Source organism: Martes martes (genome assembly GCF_963455335.1).
Source record: "Martes martes genome assembly, chromosome: 2".
NCBI lineage: Eukaryota > Metazoa > Chordata > Mammalia > Carnivora > Mustelidae > Martes > Martes martes.
Genome location: NC_137889.1, coordinates 202,963,752 through 202,984,404, shown reverse-complemented (window position 1 = coordinate 202,984,404; position 20,653 = coordinate 202,963,752). Strand labels below are relative to the sequence as shown.

Below are 20,653 nucleotides of genomic sequence, written 5' to 3'. Positions count from 1 at the left end.
TCTCTTTCTTCATGAATTTCTGAAAGATCTAAATTTATTGAGCAGACATTTTTGAGAGGAAAATGGACCAAAATCCCTTTTTGATGTTCCAGGCTTTCTTCTCCAACAGTATTTGTTGTTCCTTTTGAATATTCCCATGGGATTGGATATCTAAAATAAACTTAATTGTTCACATTTAGAGAGAAATAAAGAAAAGTTCTAATATGAAGTTAGAGAGCAGATATTAAGACAAATAGGAAAATCTCGGTACGATGATACTCCTTACCCTAAACTAGACAGTGGTATGCTACCTTTTGGCCTATTGAGAAATCTGGATGTGATTTATGTAGCACAGGATATCAGCAGGGTCATACCAACGAGAGGGAAGAGGGGATCCTTTATCAGTAATTGAAAACTTTTTCAAATAATTCTTGGATTATTTATAATTACATATGAAACAATGTGTCTTTGTAACCTTTCTTGAAGTGCTAAGGAGTTGGAATGACAAAGTCTCTTTAAAACTGTGGAATGCAAATAAATAGTCACCATTCGGGGAGGACATGTAATGATGGCGTGTAGTTGTGCACGAAGAAATGGTCAACAACAGAGGACAAGTTTTCTAAGTCTTTTGCAAACTGGTTACGACGTGCAGTCCCAGAGCGATGCCCTGTCTTCCCTCCCCCTGACTCCGGATCTTCGGCCTCTCACTACCTCTCAAGTGCATTCCTCACATACACATTTTAGAAGCACCAGTTTTACATCAGTTTTAAAAGCACCAGATTGCATAAAGGAGTACTTTCATTTAAATCCATTATAGAAGGAAACATAGGGTTTGGCTTTGATATTTTTGTTGCTGAGATAGTAATGCAGTACTTTAAATAGCAATAACATAGTTCTATTTTACAGAGTTTTTACACTCTAATTTTACCATACCATTGTGTAGATGAACTTGCTGTGGAAAAGATCTGAATGAACTACCATGCTTTGACCCAGGGGGAAAAACATGACTCTGTGGTTCATCTTAACATTGACCTGTTCTTGCATAATTGTTTATTATACCGTGATAGGAAAACTAGGTATTCTTATGCTTTTTTATAATTGCTTTACTATTTCAATCATGATTTTTTTTTTTTTTCATTTCTAGGGCCGGTGCATAAACTTCTCCCGAGTTCCATCTCAGTAAAAGGAAAGCAGAAAGACCAAAGAAGATATGAAGATACATCTTACACTGCTGATATCCAACCAAATGAAAAAAAAAAATTAAGTGAATTTCAGAAGTTTTTGGAAGAACAGCTTTCTTCCTCTCAGTCAGGAAATGTTTTCTCTGCCTTCTGCTTTGCTTGCACCAAACATTTTTAAATACTCGTTCTGCCATCTACATGAGAGTTGGTGAAACCCACTGGTAATTCATGATTCATGACATTGAACATACTCATGTTAGTCTACCTGCTATGGTTTATACAAGAGAGTTCGTTGGAATTGGAGAGGAGGAAAAAGCAAAAACAACAGCATGAAGCTATCAAAACAGGGACCACGGAACAACGGGCCGTGATGGGTCCGTAATGGAGAGAGGAGTGCTTTACATGGAGACACGGGACTCGCATTTTTACATCACAAGATTGTCCGCCACAGGCAGAGTATGAAATTTCCCACCAGGCCAAGCAGATATGGGAGTCTGTTGCCTTATAGCTATGTCAGATCACAAAACCCTCCCCGGTCCCCTATCACACTGTGCCTTCCGGGAAGCTTCTGACTGGAAAATCTTGTCATTCTAACACTGAAAAGTGCACACGCATGACAAAATGTAGACAGGATGCCTCAAGGTATTGGTAGCAAGCAAGATATTGCCCTTTAGTTGTTGAAGACACCTTTCTTCATCATGCACTCGGGAAAAGAAGAAAATTAATAGAGCGTTATCGCGCCGGAAGACAGCCTCTCACCAGAGGTCTTGAGTGGAGTTTAAGGGATTGTGCTTCGAGAGCTCGTCCCTGGGAGTGGTGGATTTACCCCACTCTCTATGTGTAGGGTTTAGTAGCGCATAAAGCATTAATATCTGTAAACACACCGGGAGTTTGTTTTGCTTTAATTTAAAGGAAGCGGCAACCACAAAGCTTCCGCTCAGGGTTTTTCCTTCCTCCAAGTCTCCAAGGGCTCTTCAGCGTCACAAGCCAGCAACTCTCTTTGCATGAAAATTTCAAAGTTTAATTAATATAATTAAAGGCAACAGCAAGCAGCAGCCTGTGAAGATTTTGCTCATCTTTTTTATGCCTTTTGACATTGAATGACCTATTACTGTGTGTGCATTACTCGGATCTTGAGGGGCACTCTACCTTGGTTATGAGTCAGTAGAGACAAAAAGACCTCCTCTCATCAATTTATACATTAAATTTTCAGGAGGGTTGGCCACCACAAAACATTGAAATGTATATTATAATGTTTTAGAAAAACCACCACCGTGTCACGTCGACGATGCCAGATTATGTTAGCGAGAGCGGAAGCACTGGGGGGGAGGAAGACGGCAGCGGCTGAAGAAAAAAGCTCAAATGATCTAGTCACTTTCGATACTGTACTTCAGATGCGAAATGGATATTCGACTCGAAACCTGACAAAACCCGCCTGCTTTGATGTGAACTGGTATAGACAATGACCAGTGGCTGGGTCAGTGGGATGTCTCTCTGCGAGCACAAAGGCTTATCAAGTGACACTAAAAATAAGTTCAACAACCATCACATTGGGGGGAAGAAGGCGGACATTTCATGTTTGGCGGGCATGTGAGTGCGCAAGACGGAAAGAGCGATTTGGAGCATCCCGGTATAATTACCCCCATTGTGCTCTTAGTGGAAATTTCAGAGGACGGGAGTGATTCTGTTGGTTGGTGTCCAGATTTGTGGCACGGCTCCAAGAAGCCTTACTCACACGCACAAATATATATATACATGCATATCCTCTAGCTTGAATCATTTGCTCAAGTTTATTTATGTCACTGGCTGGCTGGATCCAAAGTCATGTGTCTCCATATTCGTAAATAAAATTTTACCTGTGCCTCTGCTACCATGTTATTTAAACCTACATAAACTCAAGCTTTGTTTGTTTTTCTAAATATAGAATTGTCCTGGTTAGTTTCAGGATAGAATTATATTCAGTTCCAAGATGTTGCTTACGGTCACAAATGGTACTGTTGCCATTCGGTTGTCCATGCGTGCAGGTGCCCCTTGGACGCCTGATGCACGCCCGGGGAGTTCCCGTAGACCTTTGCTCAACATTTGCATCTGAGACAGCATGTAATGCTGTTTTCCTAAATTGGCGCTTCATTTCTGATCCGTGCACACCCATAAACGGTATTTAAGAGCACCAAAGATTCTGCAGAAGCTACGGCTGTTTCTTGGGATTTGTCCCCTGGAATTTGTCTACTATCATATGGCATTTGTGTGGCATTTTGATTTTGCTGCATGAGCAATTGTGAGTAGACCTCTGTCCTCAAAGGACAAAACAGCTTTCCGTGGATCGTAACGTAAATAGGTTTCCAATTGTAATGCTACCAGGAAGAGCTCTCAGTGACGAGGGAGAGGCAATGGTCTATATGTAGACTAAGAAAGCACCATTCATAAAGTTCAAAGACAGATGGAATTTCATTGCACTTAAAAAGATGAACCAGATCTATGCTACTTTCTCTCATTTTGCCATCTAACATGTAGAAGAATTTGCTTTGAAAGAGTGCTGTTTACTCACCAAAGAACTAAATCAAAAACCTCTATGCCCTTTAAACAGGAAAATGAAAGGTTAGAATAAAGCCATTTCTATAAGTTTCATAACATTTTAAATTTTTTATAGGGAGAAATAGTTCCCGTTTAATTTTCCGGACATAATGTCAGTCGAGATCTACTTTCTGTGTGTAAACGAGGAAGTCTTTATCCATAATCCATTTGTGTTGCATAAGGTTGCGACAACAATTAAGTGGGAAATGATTCCTAACTTATGTGTCTACTCTGCCTGGAAAGAAAGTTTTGAAGGCATCTATATATATTTCATAACAATGTCTGTTCTTTATGGATTTGATCCATAAATATTTATCTATCTGAAAACTTTGATACTTGGAATGTTTTCCTTAAAGCATTTGGTGCTCCAAGAAAAAACATTTGGTGCTAAGAGTTGCAGCACTGATGCCTTTCCCCAAGTTAATTCTATTTTAAAAATTTATATTTCCTTCCCAATGAGATGCAGAGTAAAATTTGAGACCCTCCATTAAGTAGGGAGCAGCATCTGTCTCCTATAGATAATTCTTATTTTGACAAAAATAGAGAAGGTCTAAGCCTCCTATATTTAAAATTGTTTGAGAAATGATTTGCTTATATTCCCCCTGAACTTTATTTGAACCATTTTACATCATAAATTATTCAATATTTGTTTTTCTAATAAATCCTTACTGTGTATAAGATCTGGGGGTGTCTGTGAAGTTAATAACTTGACTACGTAAATATCACTGACCGTTGTTTACTGCTCAGAGGCTATGTGTTAGTTTAGTTTTAAAATCAAAACACCGTCTATAGTATGGCCAAAGAGTATTTAAAACATTTTTGATTGATCCGTTTCCATGCATCTTTTTTGAATTTTAAGAGCGCAAAACGTAATTAGATGCCATAGGCAAGGATTGTAAAGCACTTTCCTCCCCCGTGGCAAGACCATGCTTAACTTTTGTTGGGTCTTGGACAGCATCGCATTACTTTAGGAAATTTATTAGTGTTGTATTCCTGAAAAAAATTTGGTAGGCATGTAATTCAGGAGAGAAATAGAGACATTATTTTAATACGAAAGGAAATGTGTAATCTGGAATCAGAATAAATGGTGCATCTGTCATGCATTTAAAGAAAGGAAGGGGCAGGTGAGGCTGGCGGATGTCTGCTCTCAGGTGAAGAAGCTGAGTACTGCTACGTGTCCTAGCCCCCGGTTAGAGCCGTACTTTGCTTAGTGAACTTCTACGGCATATTTCTGAGAACACTTTAATTTTGGAATATTCCTGCACTTACTAGGATATAACTCAGTCAAATGGACCAAAGGAAATAAATTTTGAGAACTCAAAATGCAGCAAGCCCTGTGCTATTTTTTTAAAAATAAACTTTATTTTTGTGCTCTTCTGCCAGAAGAAGATGCTGTTTAAAGAGTGCATGGTAGAAGGTGCAAATTTATATTAAAATGTGCTTGTTCAGATTACTTTACAAGGCCTATATTAAGGTAACGTGGGGTGTGTGTGAGAGAGAGAGTGAGTCAGTGTGATGTGCTACATACATATCCTCTTACCTTAGGAAACGGGACGAATGACCGAGCCCAGAGAGCTGGCCACAGCTCACTTGAAATTGAACTGATCAGCTTCTCAGCCACAGACTAGAGATGGACTGGAGGTATCTCAGGTTCCTTCCAGCTCTGACAACATTTCTGTGAATATAGTCATATTGGAGGTTTTAGTATTTATGTATTTCATATTTTTAATGACTGGCCTCATTTGAAGAGAACAGCAATATTAGCTCTGTAAACTGCCATTTAGTTTCCAAAAAGACATTGAACCATAGTACATAATTTTATAATTAGCCATAATAGAGTAATTTCTCAGTTAATTTCTTACAACTAGAATTTGTCAAAGAGGCAACTGATAATAAAATTTATAGCTGTTGAAACCTCTGAAACGATGAGTAAGAAATACTGGGAAGTACATCTGTGTGTTTCATTCTGACTTTACAGTCATAGCAGGTGTCTCAAAGGCATATGTAAAGATGTATAGAAATTGTAACAGTATACTTACACTACCAGTTTTAATGATGAGGTACTTTGTATACTGCAGAAAGTTAAATTATTAAACCCTTCTTTTCCTTAGTCAAAATTGGAAAACAGTCTTAATTGACAATAACTATGCTATGTTCCCCATAGGAAATATTCAAAATGGCAAACATTTTACTGAGTAATTTGAATACTACTTAGAATATATAGTATGTTAGAATTGCCAAACTTTGACAAAGTTACCATTGTCTTATTATAGGAGAAAACTCTGGAAGTGAGAATTTAAAAAAAAAAAAAAAAGATGCTTCACATTGTCTCCTAATCACTGTAAAGTTATTTATGTTTTAGTTGAATTATATTTACAAGATTGTAGATGCCAGTGGATAAGCCAAAATAAATTGTAAAAGTTATTAAAATGTACATTTAAGTAGATTTCAATTTGGTTAGAAACATCATGAGTTCATCTTGTAGAATATATACAATCCAAAAGATACTCATTGTCTTTATGCTAAAAGGCAAGGTGATTCAACAACTTAGATGCAAAACAAAGGAACTGAGAGCTTCCAAAGTCATCGATAATAGAAAAAGGAAATTGTCACATCATGTGCTAAATTAGAAGCAAATGTAAACCGCTAGCCATGCTTTTGTACTCCACCATCTGATTTGTGTAAGTAACTTGGAAAAGAAAAACACAAAATATAAAATAAGATTGACGGGGCACCTGGGTGGCTCAGTGGGTTAAAAGCCTCTGCCTTCGGCTCAGGTCATGATCCCAGGGTCCTGGGATCGAGCCCCGCATCGGGCTCTCTGCTCAGCGGGGAGCCTGCTTCCCTTCCTCTCTCTCTGCCTGCCTCTCTGCCTACTTGTGATCTCTGTCTGTCAAATAAATAAATAAAATCTTAAAAAAAAATAAGATTGACTAGTTCTAGCAGATGACACCTGTAAATAGAATTTTTACCAGTTGAAATTCAGATGTGAAATGAGATGATTATCATTATCACACTAAAGTTTTCTTTTGAGTTCTTTTTTTAACATCCCATAATCCTAAAAGTCTCTGTTAATTAAATAGAGCAATGACAGACCTTCATCTTCTTTAAATACTTTGTTTGTGTGAGGCTGTCACATGGAAAGAAAGATTATATTTTAAACAATATGTTCAAGTGTAAAAAAATCTCCAGCAAATTCTTAATGTTTAAAAAAGTGGGAGAAAGTTCCAGGACTTTTGTAATTAATATCATGGGGTTCTTTAGAAAGAGCTGAGTATTTCAGAAAGATCGAAAAGATTTTAAATGTATTTTTAAAAGGATATCAAAAACTATATTATTCAGTATTCAGTGTATTTTATCTCATTTTAAAGGATATTGGTATGATTAGAATAATATAGACAACACTGAAAACAGAAGAAAATCACAACGGCATTACTGTTTGTTTACTATCTCTGTATTTCTGCCACCCTCCAGATAGTACTGACATGACGAATTTTTGTCAATGATTTAAAAAATGTAACTCAAACGATAAAGACCCGTTCATGAGTGGTTTCAAAATTACTAAATCTATTGAACTGGCAAAGATAAAATCATCAAATTATTTTTTCTAATCACATATAAAATGGAAGGGATTCTTGTGCTTTAAAAAAGATTTCCCTCGACTCTTCAAAAATCAGTCCAGTAATCTTGACCCAAGGTCATCATGCATATGTTTATAATTTCTAACTTCGGAAAAAATGTTCTTAGTGTTGATTAAATTGAGAAGAGAGGGCTTTGTTAATTTTCTGTTGCTTCTATCACAAATTACCACAAACTTGGTGGCTTAAAACGACACAAACTTCTTTTCTTAATGGTCTGGAGGTCAGAAGTCCAAAATCCATTTGAGTGAGCTAAAAAGTTAAGGTTTCCACAGCGTGCATTAATTCCGGAGTCTCTGAGAGGAGGATTTGTTTTCGTGTCTTGTTCAGCTTCTGGTGGCCACCTATAACCCTTGGCTTGTGGCCCCTTCTTCTGTCTTCAAAATGTATCATTCCAACTTCTGCCACAGTTATCACATCCCCTTTTGTCTTTCTGGTTTCTTCCCTCAAAATCCCTCACATAATCCTATCTGCAGAGTCCCTTTGCCATGAATAGTAACAGTCCCAGGTTCTGGGGATTAGAACATGGACATCTTGTGGGGCCATTATTCAGCCTACCACAAAGATTAGCATGATTAGCCTTTCATGAAATATTTCCCTTGTATCTAACGCCCCAAGAAAATTCAAGTTGGGTTCAAATGTATCCATCACATCCTTGCCGCTCATATTCTTTAGATCTTGTCATCACACAAGTGATTTTGTTTTTGGAGGAATTCCATTTGTCCCCATTCTACTGTTGCATATTTTACTTGAAATTTTTCTCAGAGAGGGAAAAATGCCAAAGGATACGTTCTTGGAAGATTTTTTGCCAGATGATAAACCTCACACAAGGCTGAGAAGCATATGGACAGTTTTTCATTGCCTCTGGAGAATTTACCTGGCCTATCTGCCCGAGCCCAGAAGTTAACCTAGATTTAGTCCCTGTAATACTTGATGCTGTCCTACTGAAAACCTATTTGGAAGGTATTGAGATACCACTAGAGACAAAGGATGAAAATAAGTTGATATTGCTAATATCAGCAATATACATATAAAACGAACTTGAGAAACATTTCTTATTGTATTAACTCTTTTGTGCTAACTCATGTGGTGTTCACACTGGCACACCCTGTGTTTATATAGGTCATTGATTGCAATCTTATCTCTCATACCATTTATATATGCATATTATATATATGGATGTTGTATGCATGTGTATGTATATATATCAAACTATATTATATATAATATACATGGAATAGTTACCTGTTGAACCTTAGGTTGTGGGATATGTGTTCTGGAGTGACGTCATACTTGGTCCCATATATGAGATCACTCCCGAACATACATTCCACAACCAAGAATTCAACAGATGACTGTTGCGACGCCTCCCGAAGGCAGACCGGGCCTGTCGCTCACCAGGGAAGTGCTGTGACGAATCAGCTGATCTTCCCGTCCAGCGGAGAAAATACCTTCAGCAAATAGGTAACAAGTGGGATGCATGTTTTAAGTGTGTGAGTGCTGCGGTTGTTAATATTGATTACTTAACGGGGTTGCAGGTTTCAGGGGGAAAACTGGAAGAACAAGCCCTTTAAAGGACAAGGGCACAAAGGGAGAAGGAAAGAAGAATGCGGTACACCTTGGAGAAGCGCGCCCCGGAGTCAGTAGAAACTTAGGCTGTCTGTGATGACCCAGAGGTGAGAATTACGGAAGAGAGAGCGGGAAGGGTGGGAAAAGCTGGGGCAGGGTGGTTTAGGGAGGGATTGGAAGGCGCACAGTGCTATTCACTCTTTTTTACCACATCTTCGGGACGGGAAGAAGCCGAGCAGGTGTCAGAGGTCTAAAGCAGGAAAGCAAGGTCAGCAGGTCGGGATTTTGAAGCAGGGATTAGGGAGGAGACCGTCCAGGAGAGGGTGTCATGGACACTTCGGCGTCTCTCCTCCAACCCCCACATCCCCGTGCACGGTCTGGGTAGCACCTTTCCGAGCTGCTCATACCTCCTTGAATTATGGGAGCATTTGTGTGCTACTGCCTCAATTAAAACCTACCCCTCAGTTTTAAACAGATGCCATGTGTTTAAAGTTAGAACTAGTCATTCTTGCTTCACACGTGTGTTTTTCTCTGTTACTTTTAAAGATCCAAAAAGGGTACTACTATTTCGAATAAGTTGGCCCACAGTCCTACCTCCCCTCCACATCCTGTCTCTAGGGGACTTCTCAGCCCTGTGCCGAGATCTCTGGGGTCTGACCCCCGCCTTGTCTCTTGTCGCCTTCTTCAGCCTCACCCCCTGTGGACGCTCGTGCCACCCGTGCCCCTGTCACAGCACGTCTGGCCCAGGAGACCACTCGTGAGGACGCCTCTCCTCTCGAAGTAGCCTTCCCTTTGGGGGCTTCTGCTGCAATGGAGACAAAAAGCCCCCCACGTTAACGTGATGTTGTAGTTTATTAAACAGGCACCATCCTTGGCGCTGGAGAAACAGTAGCAAAGAGCACCAAGATCCTGGCCCTCGTGGACTTTACGTTCAAGTGGGGAACTAGGACACAAACGGCGGGGCTCGCGGAGACGCTCTCGCGACGGGTCCGGTGTACAGCACAGGCCGGGTGTGCCGTGAGGGGACTAAGGAGGAGATGCACCCCGAGTAGAAAGGGATGGACGGTGGAGGTTGTCCGGGAAGGTGTCTCAGGGGCCGAGAATCCCAGGGAGAGGGGGGAGCGCGTTCCCAGGGGCTGAAGCGGGAAGGAACCTGGGAAGAACAAGAGGGTGACTGGAGAAGGGCAGCGGGGGGGAGAGTCTGCGACGGGAGAAGACGCCGAGGCAGCGGCGGCAGAGCTCGCAGGGCTCCCAGGGCCCCGGAGGGACATGAGCGGACACTGTCCCCGTGGCAGGACGCCAGCGCCGGGAGGCGTCGCGCAGGACGGTGACACGTTCTGCTTTGCACTAGGGGCCAGAAGAACTGCGGCTCTGCCTTCTGGGTGGGGAGCAAGCTTGGGGGGCCGGGAGGGGCGCCGGGAGATGCGTGCGCGGCACCGAGACCCCTTCTCCAAACTCCGTGTGAGTTCATACACGCGTTGGCCGAGAGCCGTGATGGATCTGGAGCAACTCGACTGCAAGTGGGTATTATGAAAAGGAATACCAGGGAGTTAAAACTCTCTTATTTTTCTTTTAGCTTATTTTACTAGGTCAGGTCATGTCACCATCAGCCCATCTTTGGTGCGGAGGTGGCGCTCCGGGACTCAACACTGTCTCGTACCCCAGGTGCTCGTAAGCGGCAACGATAACCTGCCTTTCCTCTCCTCTTTGCGGTGAACAAACGAGCACGACCAGCTGCGTCGAGGAACGTACCCCGGCGCGGGGGGCTCTCACGAAGCCGCCCCCTCGGAGCCTCGGCCGAGTCCCCCGCGCGAAGCGAGTCCCAGACCCGAGCTCTGCCGCAGCGGCTGAACAAAACTGAATCTCTCCACGTAAAACCAAGGTTGGAGGCTTCCCCCCTCCCCTGAAATAGAAGGGAAATAAAATGGAGAAGAAAGAGGAGAGGAGAAGGGCCGGACGACCTCGGAGGAGGGTAGAGCACACACCCAGACGACGCCGAGGCCTGGTGTGTGTGACAATGGGGAAGCCTGGGGTGACAATGGGGAAGCCTGGGGTGACAATGGGGAAGCCTGGGGTTCTGCGCCCCGTGGCGCGCAGTCCTGCAGCGCGAAGCCCGCCGTCTCCTGATTCCGTCCGCTGACTCTGTTTTTCTGTTACTTAAGGGAGTTTCTTGAATCTAGGAAAAGCTTTCAAGGGATGATAAAATAATCCTTAACGTTAATATAAAAACGAGCCTCTCTGAAAATGTACAAAAATATTGAGAACTGGCCATTCTAAAACTGATGAATGGGTTTAAGGTAAATTATATGGCTCTTAAACAGCAAGTTGTTCCCACCTGTTAACTGTTTTCCTAGACTTATATATATAGTAGATAATATATATCTGATACATACATAATATATATACATGGTAAGAGGGGAGAGTGATTTTAAAGTCAATAAAACTAATATCTCTTGCAATCATTGTTCAGGTAGCAGTCTTGAACAAGACATCCATAAAATTGATAAATTCTAAAATGACAGAAATAAAAGGGGCCAAATTCTCCAAATTTCCCCTAAAATATTACATCATGTGCCAATGAACCTTGAGTTTTTAGGAACAAATTATTAGACTCTATGCATGCAATAAGGGTAACATTTACATCTCTCATGTTTTTTACTTTAGACAGCTGCATTCACACTCCTTTTTAGGAAATACGTTTGTATTCAAAAATGCTATAAACAATTCAAAATATGAACCTTTGTGCACTTCACAATCCTAAGGATATCCCTAATATGCACGTGAAGCATTTTGACATCTGAAAATAATGATTTCTTAGCATGCTTAAAGAAAACAAGGCAAATCACTTAACATTAATAACTTGCATTTATGTATCTTTTTATAATTTTCCAAAGTACGTCCATGTGTACCTTTCACTGTTTTTATTAATAAATACGTACTGGCCTTCCATTACGTATCCAGTGCAAATCTGGTGAAAACCCACGCAAATTTAGTGTGAAATTATGGTGTCAAGGTATGGGTGGAAGGTGGAAAAAATGGCCTTCCCATGATGCTCAGTAAAAACAGTCTTGCAGCATGAATCCTGAGTGGCCCATTTAAAAATAAACCCTGATCACATAAAATGAGATTTAATGCTAAATGAGGCCTGCTTTATATGGGCAACCCTAGATAAACTCTGTGCCGCTGAGAGTATCTCATTTTGCTGCCACACAATTTTCCGTGTATATTAACAGCCTTCCTGAGGAAGCAAAATACTTTTAAATCATTTAATGTACTTTAAAACATTACTTTGGTCTAACTCACAGATAAGTTAAGCCACATAAAAATTTAATATCCCCTAAGGGTAAACAAAACAAAACAAAATACCATAAAAATGATGAGGTTAAGAAGGTTGACATGATTCCTAGGAAAAATGAAGGTTTCTCTAGGAAATTGTTTTCAGGCCAGCTGAAGGACATTATGATAGAGATCATTGCTTTAACATAATTTCAGAGGCAGTTAATGTTGAACAAGAAAGGAAAGAAAACCCAAGACAGTGAAAGGATAATTAATTCAGTCTTTGTTTTAATTTCCAAGGATCATATGGTGAAGTGACCCTTCATAACGGACAACTGAACTAGATTTATATTTTGCTTTTTTACCTGTGACGATTAACTCTTCCTGGTGTTTATTCCATCTTGACACCAATGTTTCCCCTACATTTTGCCAACTGACCTGCACGAAGCAGGTGGGGAACGGTGTTGCCGAGGACGAAGCCAGGCACTGAAATATTCCTGCCTCCAAGGCTCCCTGATTTTCTGATCGTCCCTGGAGACAGCAGGAGGTTCCTGGGGCGGAATCCTGGGGGTAGCCGCGGTTAGTCGTGATTGGTAGCTGGGAACGTGAAGACCCCAGATGAATGCAAACCCTGTTGCCAAAAACGGACCACGAAGGTCAGACGCCAGTCGATGCCCAGTGTTACAAGTGATGAAAAGCAAAGGTAAGAACAAAGTCAGAGTGGGACACCTGCCTTATTTTGCAGATTCTGTAGCTCCCCTGGTGAATACTGATGGGTGCCTCCATGTGCCCGTCTCTGCACTAGGCCGGGGACCCTGCAGTGAGAAAGACAAACTGGTCTCAGCAGTCTTAGCGACAAGCGCGGACCAACATGGAACAAGACGAGGCAAGGTCCTGAGTTCTCTAAAGGGGAGACATGAAGTGCTATAGGGCCATGTGTTGGGAGGGGGGCTATAGCAGCGTACATCTAACAGGGGACAGCAGACAGCCTGGCACATAATAGGCTGTAAATGAGTATCTGTTCATGAGTTAGAAAATGATTATTCAGACTTCCAGTTCCTCCACGACTGAGTAGTCCTCATCCCTCCCAAGTCCTCCCTATTACAGCCCCAGGTTGCTGCACACAACACAACAAAAACCTGGGAAGCCCGTGAGAGGTGCAGCGGAGAAGGCGGAGTCCCAGAACTTGAGGAATCACGTGCAGGTGAGTCCCCGGCTTTCCCTGTTGCTTTACCTGAGGAAGGGGCTGCAGAAGCTTCCGGCTGGGAGTCCTCAACAGGACGGACCTGGAAAGCCCCACAGACAGCCTCGTTCGACCAGGCAAAGGATAGGGGAAGGGGGCCTACCAGCAGAAAGACTTTTTGGCAATATTTAGTCAACTCCAGCCAATGACAATGGAAAAAAGAACGCGCTCCCCCGACCCTGGTGTTTTCCGTGGAGCTGAGCGGGAAGTTGCCTCCAGCACTCAGCCCCACACCGTGCCACACAAGCGGGGAGTGAGCTCCTAGTCGCCCGCTGGATTCTCTCCCGTCTAGCGGAAACAAGCGGTAGCGAGTTGAGGGGTTACCCTTAACTAGCAGCCATGGGCCTTAAGTAAGGGGTGGCAAGGTTGCACGAGTCACCGTTATGCTTTAATCCAAACCTCCAGGAGCATCAGCCGGGTCCTCCACACACCAAAATTGTACCTCCACCCACCAAAATTCCATTTTGGGAATTGTTGTCACATTCATCTTGTTTGATTACTTTTGTCGTATTTACAAATTGATTCATGTGCCATTTCTTTCTTTCTTTTTTTTTTATTGTAGCACAGAAGTTACTTTCCACTGAAAAAGAGTATAATGAATGTGTGTGTGTGTGTGTGTGTGTGTGTGTGAACACTCTTTCGAACTAGTATAACTTGTTCGTTCCCATTCGTTAGACGGCCTCAAGTCCACACTGTAAGGAGATTCACATTTTGGAAACAACATGGCATAACAATGCATTTATGCTGTTCCATAGTTTGCCTAAGCAAATAAAAAGAGATCAAGCATTACACTGGAAGGATCTAACCTCCCCATTCATTCAAAGTTATGTTTAGCTAATCACAGGAGAAATTTCTCTTTTCCCAGGGTTTTGCTTACATTTTTAAGCTAGTTAGAAGTCAGAATTCAGTCAGTGTTTCCTGTTCCTCTTCTAAACTCTAGTGAGACCATTTGCGCTACTAAGTATAACTAAAATAATGAAAACAAGGTATGGGGCTTAATTAATTAATGAAATTAATAGATAATTGTTGATTACCAACATACTAGTGCATCTTGCTGGCCACTGATTCTCAGTAGTGAAAAAGACAGAAACATGATCCTTGATCATTAGCAAGTGTCTTCTCTCTAATTTCAATAGTTGATATAACAAATTACTGTAACTCTCATGTCTTCAAACAACACAAATTTGTTATCTCCCAGTTCTGTGGGTCAGAAGTCTGACAACATTTTTTATGGAGGCTCTAAGAGGAAGATCTGTTTCTTCGAACTTACAGGATGAAGGTGTCTGGTTTTGTTTGCTTGGCTGTCAGTGATTGCCACCCCAGTAACCGATGACCACCCCATCCCTGTGTCATGGCTTTCTGCCACCTTCCAAACCACAGTGGCAAGTCAGATCCGCCTCACGCTGCGTCTCGTGGGCCCAGTCTTTTGCCTCTCTCTTCCATGTTCAAGGAATGGTTAGATCAGGTGGGTAACCCGGGACAAATTCCCAGGTCAGGGACCTTCATCTTAATCCCATCTGCAAAGTCCTCTTTGACATGTCAGGTAGCATATTTACAGGGTCTGGACATCTTTGGGTGAGGGGAGCGATATTCTGTCCACTGCATGGAGAATGAATTTAAGAATTTGGCCTGTGAAAATATTTTCTTGAAATAAATTTTCTTCAAGTAACAGTTTAAATTCATATCATATGCTTTGAGAATGAAACTAAATTAAAAAGTTGCTCAGATGTTCATAATGGCATTTGAAAATTTATGTTTGTTTTTAATTTCAAATAAATCCAACTTATTTAAACTCAGGTGGAAAAATTCTGGTTTTTCTCATGCCAACCAAGGCCTCTTTTCTAGTAATTTTGAAAGACTCAACATTCTCAGGTTCTTTGTCTATAGCCATCGGCCACATCCGCCATACAAACTGCCAATTCTGAATTATTGTTTTCAGTTTTCCTGTTACAAAGCTAAGGAACACTGCTGGAGGACATTAAGTCAATCGCCAATGGACACCATTAAAAAGAAGAGTGTGTCTGTGTGAGTGTGTGTGTGTGTGTGTGTGTGTGTGGTTTTCCAGTATCATATACAGCTCTACTGCTATTGAGAATAATTCTTCTGAAAGATAATTAACATGTATATGCTCTAGAATCAGATAAGTTTGCTTTATGTTTCCTAAAAAAGAAAAAACTACAGACATAAACAAAAATATGATCATGTGACTGAATATTGCAGCACAATCAATAACAATAAAATACTGGAACCCATCAAAATAACAATGGGGCAGTGATAAATTCTTATACATATGATATATGGAAGAATACTTGATTGCATGGGAAATCTGTATGAGATATATATATATATACACATATATATATCATACTTATTTAAAAAATATGACACATATAAACTTCTTTAAAAATACTAGGTTATAAAATGTAGCTATGCTATGATTTCATCATAAAAATAATTAAAATCACATAATAAATGTACATGAAAATTTAGATATAAATTTAAGTATAGCAGTACATGCATACAAAAAAATGAGTGATAATAATGAATGGTGGCATTTCAGGTCATTTTATTTTTAAGACATTATAATTTCACTCAAAAGCAGATTTATTTCCACTTTAAAATGCTATTTGGATTGCAATCTCTGATGTAGCTATTTATAAATATCCACAATAAAAGAAAAGAGTGAAATTAAAGGTTAATAGCGTGAGATACAAAGAATACAATAGGGAGATGAAGAGGGAATTGAATGAGTTAAGGTAAAAATTAGAAAGAAAGTAAAATTCAAATCGCTATATCAACAAAAATCAACATTATCAGAATAGATGCTACCGAACAGTCACACTGAAAACTCTGAGCTCTTTCACAGTTAAGAAAAAAAGACGGAAGATAACCACCATGATGATGAACTTGAAAGACGACCTTCCAACTCACTCATCTCCCTAATCTACTAATACAATCTACTGATCAAATAAGCTTTTATTCAGCAATTCATGAATCAGGAGGCCACCAGTCAGCAGGTGGAAAGGAGCTCCCAAGAGCTGTGCAAGGAGAAAGACTTTTATAGATCAGGATGAGCAGAAACAAGGAGATTATCCTGGGTATTTGCTGATTGGTTAAAGCACATTTTCCTCACATGGAGCAAAGGGCGGTCTTGGAGCCCTGTCAGGAAGCATGTTATCCTAGATTTTACCTATGGGAGAATAAAAATGTGTAAATTACTTATTGAGTTTGGTATTTAGAAATATTTATGTTGAAAATTTTTTTAGAATTCATTTCAAAACTGGACATTATGGAGTTAAAAGTAAATTATTTATTTCCAAAGAACTGAGGAAGACAAAAACAAAGCTAAATGAAACAAAATTGCTCATAAGAAGATCATAAAAAGGACTGATAAACATAAAATAAAGGCAAATAACAGAAACTAAAATACCAGAAGGACAGAAGTAAGACCAAATATATCATTTACAATCGCAAATAAAAATAATTTAAATTCTTTTGTAAAGTTCAGTGGTTGCATTTTATCACACAGAGATTAAAATAGAAATAAAGGTAAAAGTTAATAAGTCTAATTAAATGACACAAAAATATAACAGAATAAGTAAAGCAAAGCATAAATCAAAATAAAACTTAACACATCAAATACAAACAATAAAAAAGTTGATTAGTTAATGGAAGATAAATACAGAAATCAAAAATTCGAAATGTCTGAAGACCGTCAAGCATACACGTTACAACTTCTTAAAAAATTCAATGGTTCATGTTGAGTAAAAGGAGACCCAAAATAATCATTCCTCTTATATTATGTCCAAGGACAGGCAAGACTAAACTATGATGAAAGAAATCAGGAAGAGGTTAGATGGGGGTTTTGCAGAGTGTTGGATTTACTGGAAAAGAGAACAGAGGAATGTGTTGGGTTCGATGAAAATGCTCTCCAATCAGTGGCTCTCGAAGGGTGGCCCGGACCAGCAGCATTAAGTATTATCTGTGAACTTGATGAACATGCAAATTCTTGGTCCCTACACCAGACCTACTGAAACAGAAATAGAAATTCAGAGGTGGGACCCAGCAATCTGTATCTTACAGATTTTAAATACATGCACAACTGAGAAGCAGTACATTGTTTTGGGTGATACTTACATAAATGTAATAAATGATCAATAGAGCTAAATGTTTAGAAACTGTTTTATTTTATGTAAATTTATTTTATGTAAATCTTTTTTGAAGTCAAATAAAAAGACTCACTTTTCAAAAAAAATAAAGCTTACATTTTGGGATGAAAATAAAAATAAAAATAACATAAAGCTAAAACCTACCAAACAATGTAAGAAGAACATAGAAAAATTATCAACACATAAAATTTTATAAGGAAAACACAAGTGAAAATAGAGACGCAGATTGTCAGAGGCACCTGAAATTAAAAGCAGGTCATGTCTCATGACTGGTTTAAATATTCAAACCAGAAAAATGTTAAATGGCTTATTTCAACAATATCTATTGATTACTATGTGATAAGGGGTTAATATATAAAAAAGAAAATGCAAGTCAGTTTCACTTAATTAATTGGACAGAATTCTGTATAATTTTTAATGCTTCTTTAGAAAACATGAGACATCAAAGATTTCTTAGGACAGAAATTTCTTCAGTCTTCTGCTCAGAGATTTGGCTTAACAACAAGGCTTAGTTGTATGGAAAGAGGAAAGTCTCTATATTCAGATAATTTAACCAGTCAATTACTGGGCAAGTGCTGACAGCTGTGTTCCATTATAAACCAAATATGAATTCTAAGGTAATCAATCCATCATACTTAATATATATTTGTACAATGCCTTTTTGTACAGTTCCCGAATGCCTTTTTATAGGATGAGATGCAGTAGTCTCAAAGTAGTGTATTGAAGTGTTTAAGGAGCAGTGTGTCAGTGTTGTTAAAATGGGAGTTAATGTCATGTCATTCTAGAAATAAATTTTAAAATCTTTTGATGTCTTTATGGGCAGTTTTTAAAAAATTCAAATGCTTAATAAATTTCTTAATAAATTTCATTTCCCCATATGATACCATTACAAGGTTTTCTTAATGGTGAATTTAATCCACAGGAAAAAATACATACTTCTGAATGGAAAAACAAACCAATGGAAACAATTGATTTTCACAAAACTCATTTATTCTAAATATAAGATCATAGGGACACTGAGAAGTCAGCACTGTCTTGGTGGTTCTCTAAATTCAACAGTTGGAGAAATAGGAAATTTTTAGTGACGTGTCTCCTGATACAAAGGCAAGGAATACAGTGCCTGGGTGGCTCAGTCATTAAGCGTCTGCCTTTGGCTCAGATCATGATCCCAGGGTCCTGGGATCGAGCCCCACATCGAGCTCCCTGCACCACAGGAAGCCTGCTTCTCCCTCTCCCACTCCCCCTGCTTATGTTCCCTCTCTCGCTCTCTCTGTCAACTAAATAAATAAAATCTTAAAAAAAAAAAAAAAAGAAAAAGAAAAAGAAAAGCAAACCAAAGGCAAGGTATAGAACAGAGTTTTTTATACTGTGGGCACTGACAGAGGAAATATCCACTAGGATGCACCGCTGCCATCGCACACTCAACAACTACAACAGCATCTCAACATGACCCCTGAATAGCTGGGCATTTTCTATTTCCATCAATTCATCAACAATCATGACATCTAGAAGTCATAAACAATTTACTCCTTTCTTTATTCTCCTATTTCTTACTAGCACTAGTTTTCCCTTTCTCTTCTTTGCTATTTATTCCAATTAATAATCTTAAGTAGCCTTGTCCAGTTGAACTGTCTGAGATAATGGAAAACTTCTGTAAATCTACACTTGTAATATGGTAGTCACTAATCACATGTGAGCACTTGAAACATAACTCGAAAGACTGAGAAACTAAATTTTCAATTTTATTTAATTTTAATTAACTTAAAATTAATTTTGACTGTGCCCTGACTAGCACACAGTGTAAGCTTCACAAACTTGCTTCATCCATACGTGCATTTGGTCATTTAAAAATACCTTTTGTGGGAAACCTACAATGTGCCCAGGCAAAGTGAAGTTTCAGATTCCCAAAGGGTCTAGTGGCAAAGACAAGAAAGTGGTCGAGGTGTGTGCGCAGGGAGGTATAGGTGAGTAGATAAATACCAACTAGATGCTGAGAAAAGACTTCTTGAGGAAGGTGGTGCCTGACATGAGACCCAGTGGGTAAAGGGTAAAGATGAGGAAGAGCAGAGAGAGGCCTGTAGGGTATTAATGAAGCAAAAGAGAACATGGTCCACTTGGGGAGAAACTAGAAAAGTGCAACACAGCTGGAATATGAAATTTGAAGTAAGGAAAATGTAGAGATGAGCCTAGAAAGTTAACCAAAGACCTCAGTTTGATGTCTACCCACTTCTCCCCACTACTTTAAAGTGTTTAGAAGATGATTATGAAGTAAAGGACTAAATCAAGTTTTATTTTGGTTCTTAAAATTTGTTTATTTTTGAGTAAAAGGGAGATATAAATAGACGTGGAGTTAAACAAGATATACAGGAGGGAGAATGGGTTGGAGGGTGCAAAATTTGTGGGGATGTCAGCTGGGAGATTGTTGCCATAGTCCTAGTCTGTAATGACGGTAGGGAGAGAAAATAAAACGTATTGGGAAAACATTATAATGCAGTTAGAATCAGCAAGATTTGTGATTGATTACCTGTAGGATGTGAAGGGTGCTGGGGAATCAAGACACCCCACAAGTTTCTGACTCTGGCCCATTGGACTTGCAAGAGACTGGTGGTGTCATTCATTAATGGGGGAGGGTTGACCTGGGCTGAAAATTATTTCCAAGATAACTCACTCACATGGCTGTTGACAGAAGATCTCAGTTCCTAGACAGATGAACTTCTTGATAGAGTTCTTTGAGTGGTTAGAAGGTTTCATCCCCCAGAGCAAGTGGTGAGAGGAGAGAGAGAAAGAGAGAGATGAGAGAGAGAGAGAGACAGCGAGAGAGACAGAGAGAAAACACAACGCTTTTTATGACCTAGTTTTGGAAGCTGTGCATTCTTCTACCTTATCCTATTTGTTAGAAGGGAGTCAGTAGGCCCAGCTAAATGGGAGGGAATTAGGGAATTAGGTTCCAACTCTTGAAGGGAGAAATATCAAAGAATTTATGGACCTATTTTAAAACTACTACTAAAACTACTACTCTAATAT

General features: G+C 39.7%; 1 protein-coding gene across 1 annotated transcript in view; it reads left to right on the top strand.

Moving 5' to 3' along the window:
* Window positions 1–3,021, top strand: part of ANTXR2 (ANTXR cell adhesion molecule 2) — a 145,748-nt gene extending 142,727 nt beyond the window's left edge. Inside the window, exon 17 of the mRNA XM_080797136.1 lies at window positions 1,124–3,021. Coding sequence (XP_080653262.1) covers window positions 1,124–1,162 — 39 coding nt within the window. The 3' untranslated portion in view covers window positions 1,163–3,021. The remainder of the gene's footprint in view (window positions 1–1,123) is intronic.
* Window positions 3,022–20,653: the final 17,632 nt, after the last annotated feature.